A 15181-nucleotide genomic window follows, 5' to 3' on the forward strand; every position below is an offset into this window, starting at 1 on the left:
AGATTTATATGGTCTACTATGTTCTGTTTCACCTACCATGGCTGAAGCATGCAACTCCAGGCTGATAGCCATTAAACCACCACTATTTGACTTCCTAATTCTATCAACATTTTAGCAATAGAACACAACAGAAAGAATCTAAAAGAAAGACACAATAGGAAGTGCCCTATCACAGTCATCAAAAGAAAGGGCCAGATCTGCATCATAAATAAAAGTCCACTGCACATAGTTCATAATTTGTTTACACGCGTATATGCTCTACACTTTAAGCATACATTTTGCTTACGTTCCATGAACGATCATGTAGCAACAACTATCACAGAAATTTCATTTGATGACTGTGATAATATATACACTTCTCCACAGGTACAATGCCAATGCTGTATAATATATGCTCCCTCCGTCTCAAAATTCTTGTCTTAGATTTGTCCAAATACGGATGTATCAAGTCACGTTTTAGTGTTAGGTACATCCGTATCTAGACAAATCTAAGACAAGAATTTTGGGACGGAGGGAGTACACTGCTCGGAAATAGCATTATGGAAGATCTTTTCGTTCGTAGACTTACACCACCAATCTTTCTTCTAAACATCACCGCGTGAGGTCAGATAGCCCCCGTGTTCTTCATTAAATGCCACGCAATCGTCATGCGTGTTCAGGAAAAGAAAGAGCTCACACAGTAGACAGGCCTCTCAGACCTCCTCCTGGAGGGCGAGCAATTTTGCCTCCACAGACACGGATAGAATCGCAGAAATCTCTCTTCTCGAGAAACTTCTTGATATCTTCTAGTATGAGTGGTGCATTTTGGATTATCATCTTCTTGCACTGAATTACAATATGGTACGATTAAGAATGATACTACTAAAAATCGATACACTACAATTCAATAGAAGATATATTTAGATGCTTACCTTCTGTACGAAGCTCTCTGTGTTGTTGCATCCTTTCAGAAGTATCTCGATTATCTTGAGCTGTCAAGACCAGATCAATGGCAGGTTTAAGTTTCCTCTTTTGGCTAGTCACTCACTTCTAGTACCACACAAAAGCTATTAAGTAGATAGAGAGGCATCTGGGTGCATAAAAGCCAAAAATGCACCTAATCCAGTACTGGCAGTTCCCAGCTTATAGGACACTTTTAAACCAGGGAGAATTGGAACACGAACATAGAGCTCGACCAAGACTCACGTTCGCGAGTCTCAACTAGATTAGAAATCAGACATGGACCACCCTTGCCATCACCGGTTCCGTACCAGACCAGCCTTGCCAGCATTGACAGTTCTCAGCTGATAGGTTGCAAGTCAGCATTTGAAACCATAACCACCTACTCGCAACCCAGCCCACCACTCCTTACAACTACACTAGTTAATCTTCCATGATATGCCACGTAGGAAATTGATCAGTGAATAACAAGCAATTGGCCACTCCCTACCATGTTCATAACATTTCGGCATTACATTGGTGGTTGTTGGCTCTACTTGATGTCTGAATTCCAAACTGAAGATAACCTGGACAAACAACCTACTTGGGGTGTTCGACAGGACAGGCAACTATAGATAAACGATGAATCTTTCCCTGGTTTCTGCTTGTACAAACAATCTCAATATGGACTGACTAGTAGTTTTCATACTATAGAGCAGAGAACTCCATCCTAGTGAGATAAACTACAGTATCTACATGGTGAATAGCAGAGAAATGAAGAGAAGAATGACAAGGGTTGAGATAAGTTATTCATTGCTATATCCTCTCCTAACATAAGAAAGATAAAGAAAAGGCTAATAAGCTCTTGAGAACTAGATTTCGACGTATACTTATACACCAAATGTAACGAAGGAGTTTCAGAGCATAACAATTTAAATCAGCCGCGAAGGACATAGGAACGAACATAATAATTCAGAAGGAAGAAATCGTATAAAGAATACCTCCATCTCAGGGTCTTCAAGACCAGTACGAATCTCATCAACAACCTCATGGCAAAGGGTGCAAGCATGTTCATGTCCTGGGAGGCGAATGTATGTAACTTCCTCACAAAGACTTGCTGATACGCAAAATTCTTCAGGGCTTAGAGAATCAATTTGTGCGAAGAACAGTGCTGCATAATAATCAACCAACTTTGTACACTGCCATGTAAAAATCAAGAGCATATTGAAATATGAAATGCTCGATTTAGAACATAGGTACAACTATTTAAGAAAGAGAGCATTTGATTTTATTTTTAAGTAAAAAAAATACCTCTAACTTAAGTGAATGAAATTTCAAACAAGCTTGGTGAAGAGTATCTATAATTTCGATCCGGGTCTCATTCTCCTTCAAATAGAAGAGGGTTTCTGTGGCAAACTGCTCACAAAGTTGGCATAGTTGTGGACTTCCCTTTGTTGTAAGTGATACCGTGTTCTCATTTAATCTCTTTTCAACAACTACAACAAAATCAAATAAATAAGGCATAAAAACTGATTAAAACAAGGATGAATATCCAAATATTTGAAAACAAAATTCAAAAAATATTTGAAAACATAGACAACAAGCAAACAAACAAAATTCTGAAAACAATAGCATTCCCTCCGCAAAGAAATATAAGAGCGTTTAGATCACTACTTTAGCAATCTAAACGCTCTTATATTTCTTTACAGAGGGAGTATGTAACAAGGTCATGCGATCTACACCCTAACCGTAAGAACCAGTGACACAAAGATCTCGGTTAAGTAGGTCTCCGGTGTGTAGAAGATTATCAGTAATCATCAACATGCTATGAGCCTGACTTTATCCTGACATAATTAACAAGATTGGAACATATAAAAGTATTTGAAGTAGTAATCAGTGGCAATTGTCTGCTGGTGAGTCCATGAGTGGATATACAGAAATTAGAGGGGCCAGGGAAAAAAATAGGCATGGATTAGTTTATGAATGGAGATCCCTCCTCATTCAACTTGAATAAGTGGGATGCTCCTCACCAGGGCCGTCTCTAGAAATTCGGGGCCCCGGGGCGAAAATCAAAATTGGGCTCAAAATTTCAACAAGTTCGTATTACAGAAGAACTAATGTATCTAAAATATAACGATATGTATACAACGATCAAGAACAAACTTAATTTCGTCCTACTCCTATCCTAGCACCGTGGACAAATAAATTTGTTACCAATATCTAACCCAAGAACAAATAATCTCGTCCTACTCGGCTACTCCTAAACTAGGTCAGAGAGATCAAACTTAATCAGGTACTAGTGATGAAGAAAAGGGATAAAATTACATAGAAAACGGCGATACCTAAGGGCAGCCAGGTCGTGGGCAATCGCCGATGGCGGAAGGCAGCGGACTCTGGTTTGGGTGACCGGCGGAAAATGCTGAAAGCAGCCGGACGGCGTCCTGGGCGATGGCGGAAGGCAGCAGACCGCCTCTGATCGATTGGCGGAAGCCAAGCAGGCCTCGCGACTCATGGGCTGAGGTACGATTTGCTTAGCAGGCTGTTGGGTACGTTTAGTCGGCCGGCTGGCTGTTAGATTATGGCTGGTTAGGCAAAGTGTGTAGTACCCAGTTATTTGGGGGCCCCAAACTTTTGGGGGCCCTATGCGGTCGCCCACCTCGGCCTCCCTTGTCGACGGGCCTGCTCCTCACATTCAGAGGGCCTATGGCCGAATACGACCACATGTGTGCACATGACAAATAAACATATATAAAACCTTATACCTTCCATTCTCCTTCCTGAGAAGTGGATGGTTTCCAAATTAATTTTCAAGCCTGGCAGGATACAGGTACTTCCACTAGACTTGGGTCCAGACCAGTTCGCAACTAAATGAATATAGTGATAATTTGAGTTCCTACTTCTGGCTGGACATCGAATATCCATGGAGGATAACATAATCCTTGCATCCCAAACAAAGCCTAACTTAGCATGAACATGTGCATTATTTTATGAAAATATCGATCCGGGACTTCTAGTCACGATTTTTTGTGGTACCTTCAGTATATGATCTCATATTACCATAATAGAAAGAAAAATCTACTAAGGAAAACAAAACAGCAGTTATAAAATAAATCTTGTATTGCTTGCTTACGACTGGATGAAGGAATGCAAGATCGAGGTTAAACGGCCACATACCAGTGTGGTCCAAGGCCAAGATTCTACTGCCCAAAAGGACAACGCCAGTGATGAACAAAGCAAAAACTCTTGAGCCCATTTTGTCTGTTAATAAAGAGATGGACAAACAATTAAATGTAACAACTACAAAAGAGAGAAGTATATACATAATAACGTCGAGATTTTGCTAACTGTTAAAAGAACATTTAAGGTTAACTGAGGTAAATCTACAGATAATTAATTTCCCTTCATATACAAATCTGAAAAAAGGTCTCAGCTCCATCTTCCTTCTTGTATGTATCGCATGCATACATTTTAGTTCCTTACAAAAACATGCGTCTAGTCCCATGTGTAGAACTTGAACCAAAACATTCTAACAGTTCAAAAGGAAAGCACTAAATGAAATAAACGGAATATGGTTGTATGCTCCAAAATCCAGATAAGCTTTATGTGCTAGTTCGCCACCACTGAGGCACAAGCTGTTCCCCTTTCTGCATTCTTCTTAGAAGATACATACTCAGATTGCAGATAAACAAACCCAACCCAGTGGTGTGGACAGACAGTAAAGTTAATCTGCAGAACCACTGGTAAGCAAAGGTGACAGACAAACTCCTCAAATCCTTTTGAGATTTTTTTCTTCTATATAAGTACTTCCCCAAGTTGGACTAAACATTAAGAACAAGGAATAACAATTCAATTACTACTATTTTCTTGAACTGCTATTATTGCCTTCAAAATATATCAATCAGCTATGAGCCATAAAAAACTACCAGGCTTTTCTCCACGAATTTCACACGCATCTATCGGAAACACAAGCAAACAAGTGCTAATTGAAGATGTGGGGTTAGACTAGCAGCTGGCATGATACCGCAACCCCTGAATCGGATCTACTCTTAAACAGGGTGAAATTCTTAGCGTCTACCTTAAGTTCGGATGAGGATCTTGGGCCGACCGAACAGTGGGAGCGGAGGGCGGGGCGGGGCGTTGCGTCGTGTGCGGACGGCCGAGCGCCGGCCGCGCCCGCGGCGGAGACAAGCGGGGGCGAGAAGAGCTACGCAGAGGCAGGGAGAAGATTTTTCGAGAACACGACGCCGTTGACTAGCTGGATTTGTTGCGGCCATTACTAGGCCATCTATGTTTTTTTTTTTCTGATTTTCCTTGCTTTATTAAATCCAAAAGGTTAAAAAAATAGTGTTTATACTCTATGCTTTTAATAAATTTTATAAAAAGTACTATTGTTAAAACATCCCATTTTAACAAAAATATGTCCCGTTTGTTATTTCAAAATTATTTCTACCAGAAAATGTTCATCGCATATAAAATGTTCACACAATTCATGAAATTGTTCAAATATGTACATCTAAAGTATTTCGTTTTCTCCCTAATTTTAGCCCCACTAGCTCCATACAGATTGCATGTGCCGTCGATGTGAGGTTGCGGGTGGACCCTTTGCGCTCTTAGCTACAACACATCTGAGTATTGTGGGTGGACCACACGAAAGTCCCACCACCTCAGAGCCTGTCACACAAGGCCTTGATGCTTCGGCAGTGGGGTTCCCTTGCCGCCCGCCCATGATGGTTGCGTGGTGGGGTCTACAACACTCCCACTGCAATGTTGGCGTCCATAACGGAGGGTGGTTTTCTTAACGGTGTTAGCGTGATGACGGACTCGAGGGAAAGCATGAGAACAACTCCTTCCCGCATGAGAGATGGACGGTGTTGGACGCACTGAAGAAAGTGACGCGTTGATATAGATGATGGTGATGAAAACAAATTACGATGGTTATGGAGGCGATGGAGATTGAAGTACTTCTATTTTTCTCAATTGATTATACATAGTGCGGTGAGTTTTCTAAAATACAACTAGTGAAACAATCTATATGATTGCGGTGACATCATGACTTCGTGCTATCCTTCGAGGTGTTCGTATAGGTTGCTCATGGAGTCTTCAAGGTGCAACTGGAGTAGCGTTGGACGCTGGCAGGAGCATGAGCCTACATGGTATAATGTATGCCAACGTCGCGTCTCCTAGTCGACTTCTTCCCAGGTCCATCCCAATCCTACTGTCCACTAGTCGAATCCTTTAGGCACTATGGCGGAGGGTATGTTGCTCTTGACTACCCGGAAGTCATGATCGTGCTTTATGAGATGTCCACTTTGTTGCGACTTGGCTTTGACACCCTATGTCACGCCTTCTCACAATTCATGGCTAGAGGGTGGGCAAGGTGAAGCATTAATTGTTGTAGTTGTCGTGTGGATAATAATCCAAAAGACATTACATCAAGCTTTTTTCCAGGGGAGATGCATTATAGAGGACGAGCTCTAGGGAGTTTGTTTCAAAGGAAATTCAACGTATATTTAAAAGTTTTAAAAATATCAATCCTTTTTTGAAAATACACATACATGTTTTTAAAGTACATGTAAAGTTTCATTGTATAATGCTACGCAGACTACACAAAAAAGACAAATATCTTGAACACAGAGAAAAAACCTATTTTAAATTTTTAATCTATGTATTTGTCTTTTTTTCATATTACATATGTGCTTTCATGAAATTTTGTACATGTATATACTACAAATATATGCTTATGTTTATATGTTTTTCCAGACTTTTTGACGTGTGGAAATAGTAAAAAAAAATTCTGCAAAAAATGAAGGGCTCCGTGGAGCTCAGCCTACCTTTCGCACATTTTTCTCGAGAGAATCCAATAGCCCATTTCTCTTCTGCCGTTTCCGTCCAGCCCAGAAAGACCATGAAGCCCAACCCAACCCAACCCAAGCCCTGACACCGCGCTCTCCGACCGAGCTCAGATCTGCGGGCGAGCACCATCCACAGAGTCCGCTGGCGCGGCCGGCCGTACACGAGCAGCGACCCGCCGACCCCACGCCATAGTCTAGTGCCGGACAGCGCGTCACCGGGCCCACCCGTCAGCGGCGCACGCATCAGAAGCCAAGCCAGCGACGCAGCCGTCATCGACCGAGCCCACTCCGACCGACGCCACAGCGAGCCCAGAAGAGGCGCAACACAACACAGTCCTCCGGCACCGAGCCCTCCGCCCCGCCCCGCCCCGCGCCCGACCCGAAACCCCAGCCGATCGGCGGCGGCCGGCCGGCGCAGATGTCGCTGACGGAGGTCAGGATCGGCGAGGAGGTGTGGCTCACCTGCCTCTCCCACGCGCTCACCACCGAGACCGAGGAGGTCATGGGCCTCCTCCTCGGCGACGTCGAGGTTCGCCCCCCCCCCCTCCCCTCCCACCTACCCGTTCCCCTCCCCTCCCCTCGCGAATGTCTGAGATCGCGCTGATTCCCCTCTCCCCCTGCCCGCAGCCCTCCAGCAGGGGCGGCTCCACGGCGTTCATATGGGGCGCGTCGCCGCAGATGAGGTGCGAGCGGAAGAAGGACCGCGTCGAGGTCAACCCCGAGCTGCTCGCCGCCGCGTCGGCGCAGGCCGAGATATCCTTTTCCGACCTCCCCCAGTTAGTTTCCTCAGTATCTGGTGTGTTTGCTGCTGTGTGGATTGAGCTGACAGTAGGGTTTTGGGGATGTTGGCCTTAACTCTGCTAGCACGTAATGACGGCCACCATCGGGAAGACGACCCGGGTGATCGGCTGGTACCACTCGCACCCGCATATCACTGTCCTGCCTTCCCATGTAGGTAAGCAAGCCACACGAATTCCCTCGCATTGGCGGTCTATTGCGTGCCCAGGGTTGTGTTTCACTATGCTCAAGTGCCTTCTGTTCTGGCAACCCTGCCGTATGCATTGTTTTGTCACAAACCTGTGACATGATACATAGTTTTTGTCTATGCAGTTTGAGAATTTACTGGCAAGTTTGTTTTGTCCTAGCCATTCTATTTTTAAATATGTAACCCTTCAATTATCCCCATTAGTGTTCGCTTGCCCATTTTGGAAAATGGATGCCAATATATTGTGCGCTGTGGTAGCTAATCACCAATGCTTTTGTCTATCTGGGTTAGGGAGTTCCATATTTAGCTATGTAGCTTTGTTCCGGAATTTCCGGTAGAGCACCAGCCTATACTGCCCTGAATGCAAAGGTCCATTACTAGCTCCTAACCATTTGACGACAGCAAAATATAAATCTAGACAATTTGCTAGTGCATCTGCTTTTATGCTCTGCCTCTCTCTTATGAGATGGTGCCCATCTGCAGTGAGGCTAAACTTTGCCTTTTTTTTCTCCAGATGTGCGTACCCAGGCTATGTTTCAGTTGCTAGATCCAGGCTTTGTTGGGCTGATATTTTCCTGTTTTAGTGAAGATGCTCAAAAGGTAGGAAGGCTTATACTTTGTGTACACATTAAGGTTGCTTCCTATCTGGGACGCTTATGCACGGTTTCGTCTCGCTGAATTGTATTTTCATGTTGCCACAGGTTGGGAAAATCCAAGTGATTGCCTTCCAGTCACTTGATGGGACACAGAACACACAGCGTGCTATTGTTCCTGTTATTACCAATCCAATCGTTAACCTTGAATCATCTTGGAGTTCATCCGAAAACTCATTAGCATTGATTGAGGGCATTGAACAGGACACTGGAGATTCTAGAGCTTCAAACGGAAGCAAGGTTTTTTTCTATACTGGATGTTGTGGTGTTACAGCATTTAATTCCATGATGTCTTACCATTTTGTCTGTGAGGGTGTGAGGGTTGTTGATTATCACTCTATCATTTTATTATTTCCTACTGGATGGAGCATGTTTAAATCTGGCGCCTACTTTGCACAAGCCAGTGTAAGAAAAAGAGCATTTGAACTATGTTGCTATCGTTTTTGGATCAAGACAACTCAGAAAGAATGAATAAATTGAGCCTTTAGTCTTTTGATTAGAGTAGAGGTCACGGGAGAGAAGAGCATACTGCCATACTATAGAAGATATTCAGGAAAACAAATCCATTTGTTATTTATGTTAATGGCCTAGGTGACTGTCTTAGACTGGAAAGCTTGACTACATGTTCACTAAATGTTAACCCTCAAAAGTGGACAAGTATATATGTGAAGCATCGTTTGATTTTGCATCAAGAGTCCATGATGATGGACATAAAAAGAAGTCAAGGTATGCACCACCATCCAACCCAAGTAAATGGTTGAACAGTAAGTAGGCTAACGGAGTATTCCAGAAATGTGGGATAAACTGATCGCAATTGTCTATTTTTCCTTAAAAAATATGTTCAGCACAATCTAACTGTGCTAAAACTACTGCGCCGGGGGGGGGGGGGGTAACCAATGGTGCATTGTGAGTATTGTAGACTTTGGGCCCAGTCTTTGGCAGCACTTTTTATGAGCGGAAATAATGGGTCAACTATTTAACAATGTGTTTGGGCGAGAAAAGATAGAAAGTTTGAACTATGACAACTATTTCATTGGGTATTAGTATATATAAATGATGCTGGATAGGTGGAGGGGAACCAGTAAGTAACATGTCATATGAAACAATTTTGTAATAAAGAAATTTCAGGATTATTTCAGAATTTTTCATTGAAGTCGCAGCAGTTAATTAATGTGTAGCTGGTCTTGGAAGCGAGCGAATATGAAACAACCTAGTAGAGACATTATGTTCAGGGAGCTTTTGTCTTGATGAATTATTTAATTGTATAGATATGGTATTTAGGTTCTGATGTTAAAACTGACAACTCTTGATCAGCAAAACCCCATAATTTCCTCAACGTTTGTGCTCAGAAGCTTCAGTTTGATGCTTTCTGACTTGAATGTGCAGGTCTAGACATATTGCAACCAAATGATAGAGTAGATATCTATACTAATGTATTTGTAAACGTGGTAACAAACTGACGGATAGATCAGAAATTCAGAACAATGAAGCACACTTTACTGTTTCTACATTTTGTTTGGACGAGACCATCCCCTGATTTATCAGTTGGGAGCATACTTTGTCTCTGTTGTTAATTGCTTATGTAAAAGTTGCTTGGTTTATGCTGCTTCATTGAATTTGTGTAGCTTATAAGTACCAATCCGGGGTAACTTGTGCTAGGAGCCATAGATAAAGTGCCATATTCTGTGGGTTTGTACTTACCAGTACATTATCAAATTATTTATGCATGTACTTATATTTTTAGGTCTGGGGAAGATCTCAGGATATGGATCTGTATTCTCCTTTGGATATAAATCATTCGGCAAGACTACCAATAGAAAACGCTATTGTTCCTTTCGAACCTGATAACATTGCTGGACCCTCTGTTGATCAAGATGGTTCAGATCTGTCCCCAAGCATACAGGAGGCTTTGCACCGGTCAACCATGGACATAAGGTATATGAATTTCCTGCACAAAATCTTTTATTTTATTAAGGGAACTGTATATATAGTTTTCAGAAATGTTAAGCACTGTATGTTAGCCTTTACTCTCTTTTTGCCCTCGAGAACTCTTTCAGCAGTTCAAAATATTTTCGGACAAGATATGTCATCTGAACCTAGGAGTTCTTCCTGGAATGTCTGTCTATCAGCTAGTATGATGGCATATTAACATCTTTCTCATCGTGCTACAGTCACATACTCTCGGGTTCCATGTTACAACAAACTAATGGCTATATACCTTAGTAGTATTAAAAAAAGCTATATGGCTTATCTTTTGAATTTTCCAATGCCATCTAATCACTTTGGCAATGTTCTTTTTTTATGAGTAAAGCATTATTAATGCCTAAACTGTTACCAACCAGGTTTTGTTGTCTTTAGGATGATGAGATTTTTTAGGATTTAGAACTAAGCGTAATGGACTTGGATCGAATTCTCATATTGAAAGAGTCCCTTAGTGTTGTTCTAAGCATCTTTTCCTATACAACTTTGTTGTGATTTACAGTTACAATCATCATGATATGAACATCCTATGACTTGTCTTTCATCATTCTTCATGCCACGCGGACCTGTCAAGTGCAGGGTGCTGTGCTTTAACATGACGATATGTTAGTTTCTAATTTACAGTTTGTTGCTGATAGTGGTGCAGAGTATAAAAGGAAGGAGGTGCCACTTAAAGTATTCCCTACAAGGCATCTGCTAAAGCTGGACACTACGTTGAGTTCTTACTGTGATATGCAACGTGTCCTTTTTGAAGAGGAACAATCAGCATATAACCAAGCTATGCTTCAGAATATTTGGTAATTCAAGTTCCTTAATGAAAATGTAATATCAGGATGCTTGGTCTCACCGTAAAGGTTGCGCTTGTTTTGTTTGTTTGTGCAGTGATGGGAAGATGCACCCACTTACATCTATGCACCACACCTCCACATACAATGCTTCTCTATGCAAACTGATGGAGTACTGGTGAGAGCAAAATCTTCTTTTTCTTCTTCTGCTTATCCAAACACAGTGACTGCTCATAGTGTCTAATCGTCTGCTAACATGTCGTGCTTGTGCTGTCTTAGCTTGACCCCAGCTATAACTGTGCTTCAGGACCGTGTGAAAGAAAACGAACTTCGGGTGAGTGGACTAGATTTCATTATATGGCGCTGTTCGGTCATTCCAGGGCTAATGGCTATTTGCTCATTGTAAACAGTTGGCTATGCTAGTGGAGGAGCATAAACAACTGGAGGCCGAGCAGAGCACGAAAACTGGTTCTCCTCGCCGTCCGATGCCCGGAGGGACTACCAGTGGCATCACTTCGCCAAGGGGCCAGGACAAGTACCCTTCCGGCAGACAAGGGGGCCCTATAAGCCCTAGCAGCAGCAGCCGGAGGAAGGCTCCTTGACTCGGACTTTGCTCGCCATTCTGTCATGGTGGATAGTCCGATTCTTGGCCCTGCCTGATGCTTTCTGGAACGCCAAACCTGTCCTTCAGCGTGAGGGGTGAAGTCGCAATGCAAATGTACATACCCATCTCCTTTTAGCGCCTGTCCCGCCGTCCTTCTGTGGAAGTAACCAATCAACAGTGGTTCCCTTTTGCTTTCTGTTGTCCTTGCGCCAAATCCTTTTGCCTGGTTGCGCTGAGCTTGTAATGTGTACTCACTGGCGCGATGAGTCTCGGGGCAGTGGTTGCGCTGAGCTTGTAATGTGTACTCACTGGCTTGACGAGTCTCGGGCAGGCTTTCTAGTTGGAAAAAACTCTTGTACCAATCCTGCTGTCGAAATGTTCAGGGAAGCCTCGCTTGCCTAGGTGCTCTCACCCTGCGCTGATCTCAATGTCAACAGCCGTACAAGGACGATGGGACTCGGACGAGCCCCGCCGGCCGTCCGGCAGCTCCGGTGACAACTTGTCCCGCTCTTACGTTCAAAAAGAAAAAGAAAAAGACAACTTGTCCTGCTCTAACTGCTGCACTGTTTTGGAGCTTTTGTAACGAAAGTGAGATATTTGGAAGCAACATGACAAGGGCCATGCAACCACTCCCACTGTTGCTGGATGGAGGCGTGATGTGCAGTCCCGCGTCTGTACACGAACGATCGACCCGGTCACACGACCAAACCACGCGCCCGAGCCGACGCCGGTTGCTGCTTGGATATGAATGAGTGATCGCAGGCTGACAGCGACGGGTGACCAGAGTAGATTATCACCGTGCCATGCATGAATCGGCGGCCATATCCGTTTTCCTCCCGCTCTCAGCAGGGTCAGACCCACGTCCACATCCCTTTCGGTTTCCCTCCCCTCCTACTCCATCAATTTCCTCCCGATCGTTTCCTGCCCGCGTTGATTGCGTCGGCGTCCCAGCGTACGCGCACGCCAAGTTTTACCACCACGGCCGGGCTCGGCACTCGCGACGCGTAGACGGGCGCAGCTTCTCTTCTCCTGCCGCGCGTGCGCCACAGGGAAAGGAAGGGCGGCGACCGATGGCGGGGCTGCAGCGGTCCAGCGGCACGTTCCGGCGGTCGGGGTCGTCGGGGATGGTGTGGGACGACGACAGCCACCTCTCCGGGGAGATCAAGCCCGTGCGGGTCGAGCGGAGCCGCTCCACGGGCCACGCCGGGTACAGGGCGTCCGCCGGCCGCGTCTCGCCCGCGCTCGACCCGCCCTCGCCCCGCGTCGCCGTCTGCGGCTTCTGCGCCTTCTTCCGCGGCGGCAAGGCCAAGAAGAACAACGACGGCAAGGCGGCCAAGTCCAAGGCTCGAACGGCCGCCGGTTCACCAGCAAGACCAAAGGTGAGGCGAGCCAGTGGCTGATCCGTCTCTACGTCCCTGCAGCCCGTACGCAGTACATATGTAAAAACTTCGGTAGTTTCTTCCCTTTTCTCGTGTTGTTATATACTGATCGTCCCATGTGTATGGAGCAAGCGCACGGTTTTAATTTGTAGTAGGATGGATGTATAGAGGGCAGCGTAGAACTGTGTGCCTCCATGGATGATCACTCTTTTTGCGAGACCGGGTCTCATCATCACTCGATTGTACAGTGTTGTCTTCCATTTTGCTACGTGATCAGATATTTGTAGGACAGCAGGATTACTGGCAGTACAACTTTTGTTACTTAAAACGTGCTGTGTATATTCTGTTCTGTGCTTTTCTAGTATCTTCCAGTGTAGCAGCAACCTACGCAATTGTTTTTCTTTTTCTTTCTTTTTAGATCAGTAGGCTTCAGTGCTTCACAGATCTATATAACTGCACTGCTCAAGCTCCCCACCAGCTATGTTCAGAGACAAGTCTGCCCGTTCCTGGAATCTGGAATCATGAGCGTTTTCTTTCTTGCTGTGCGTTGCGGAAAAGGCCAATCATCTCATCTCACACGTTTATCTGCCGCTTTCTTTGACACGCGAACATCCGTGTTTGCTGCTGCTAACTGAATTACAAGGTTTAATCTTATCGCTGGGGTGAATATTTCAAGGAGACACAGAAAATATGGGACGAGCAATCCAACAAATTTCGTCACTGCCAGCCCGGACATGCATGTTTAATTGTGCAGTCGTGTTAACTAGAGATGATCCTCAGGGTATCCCTTGACCCTGATTAGTTCAATGAAATGAGGTAGATTTTCAAAATTAACACGACTTTTGAAATTTCAATTCATTGGTGATTTTCTGCTGGGCTGAGAGTGCCATGCAGTGGCGGAGCTAGACCAAAACCATTGGGGGGGGGGGGGGGGGTGACGTAAATGACAAAGGGGGGACGGCCCCCCTCGGCCCCAACATAGCTCCGCCGTTGGTGCCATGGTCTAGTTTTGTCCCGACTAAGCTAAGAGTGCCATGGACTTTTGAAATTTCAATTCATTATTAAAACTACTACGTTGTTAAAACAAAAAATGCCATCTCGTAATGATAAAATGCCATTCTTAATAATGAAAAGGCCATCTCTTAATAATTAAAATTCCGCGTACAAAAGAACCTTGACTTGTGAACACAAAAAAAATAAAAAAAATCCATGTGACGTAGATTGAAAATTTATAAAACTGCCATGTCATTTTTCTAGCAAAGCTGCCATTTATCTAATCACAAAACACATATAATTCCATCATGGTGAAAAACAAAAATGCCATCCTCTCAATATTAAAAATGACACCCTGTTAATAAGAAAATGCCATACTCTCAACAATGAACATGCCATCATATTATTAATAAAATTGCCAACCTCTTATTATTAAAACTACCATGCCATTAAACCTAAAATGCCATCTCTTAATAATAAAAATTACATTTTTAATAATAAAAATACCATCTCTTAATAATAAAATACCATGTAAAAAAACAAACTTGACTTGTGAAAAAAATAAAAAACTGTTTAAAATGCCATGTGACATAGATATTTTTTTTTATAAAATTGTCATGTTATTTTTTCTAGAAGAGTTGCCGTGTACCTAATAATAAAACACATATAATTCCATCATGGTGAAAAAAAGACAAAAAATATGGCATGAGATTCAAACCCATGACTCCCAAGTACAAACTCACACCTCTACCGAGCGTGCTGGGTGAGATACTTTGAAAGTAAAGAGGTTCATTGGGTTTTATCTTATAGTGAACGGGTTTTAAACGCTGACCTGGCACCCAATCCATCACATGCCAAGATTGCTGCAGCACACCGGACGACAGGCATATGATTTGCTGGGAAACCCCTGATACGTCTTCAACGTATCTATAATTTATAAAGTATTCATGCTATATTACATCAATCTTATATGGTTTTGGTACATTTTTATATTATTTTTATGGGCTAACATGTTAATCTAGTGCACAATGT

At 43.6% G+C, this 15181-nt stretch overlaps 3 protein-coding genes across 3 annotated transcripts; 2 read left to right on the forward strand and 1 right to left on the reverse strand.

The window, feature by feature from the left end:
* Positions 1 to 198: 198 nt before the first annotated feature.
* On the reverse strand, positions 199 to 5189 carry LOC123143011 (proactivator polypeptide-like 1). The gene is made up of 6 exons (XM_044561767.1): positions 4994 to 5189; positions 4093 to 4176; positions 2230 to 2414; positions 1920 to 2117; positions 912 to 971; positions 199 to 825 (listed from the first exon to the last, which is right to left on the reverse strand). Exons 2-6 carry the CDS (start codon positions 4169 to 4171, stop codon positions 673 to 675), a joined length of 675 nt encoding a protein of 224 aa, XP_044417702.1. The 5' UTR covers positions 4172 to 4176; positions 4994 to 5189; the 3' UTR covers positions 199 to 672.
* A 1845-nt stretch (positions 5190 to 7034) lies between these two features.
* On the forward strand, positions 7035 to 12188 carry LOC123143018 (lys-63-specific deubiquitinase BRCC36). The gene is made up of 10 exons (XM_044561779.1): positions 7035 to 7299; positions 7398 to 7523; positions 7638 to 7725; positions 8270 to 8355; positions 8457 to 8648; positions 10153 to 10343; positions 11027 to 11185; positions 11271 to 11351; positions 11453 to 11507; positions 11584 to 12188. The coding sequence occupies exons 1-10, from the start codon at positions 7189 to 7191 to the stop codon at positions 11773 to 11775; spliced, it is 1281 nt and encodes a 426-aa protein (XP_044417714.1). The 5' UTR covers positions 7035 to 7188; the 3' UTR covers positions 11776 to 12188.
* Positions 12189 to 12616: 428 nt separating this feature from the next.
* On the forward strand, positions 12617 to 13484 carry LOC123143027 (MAPK kinase substrate protein At1g80180). The gene has a single exon (XM_044561790.1). It carries the CDS (start codon positions 12848 to 12850, stop codon positions 13175 to 13177), a length of 330 nt encoding a protein of 109 aa, XP_044417725.1. The 5' UTR covers positions 12617 to 12847; the 3' UTR covers positions 13178 to 13484.
* Positions 13485 to 15181: the final 1697 nt, after the last annotated feature.

Source organism: Triticum aestivum, chromosome 1B, assembly GCF_018294505.1.
Source record: "Triticum aestivum cultivar Chinese Spring chromosome 1B, IWGSC CS RefSeq v2.1, whole genome shotgun sequence".
NCBI classification, from domain to species: Eukaryota; Viridiplantae; Streptophyta; class Magnoliopsida; order Poales; family Poaceae; genus Triticum; species Triticum aestivum.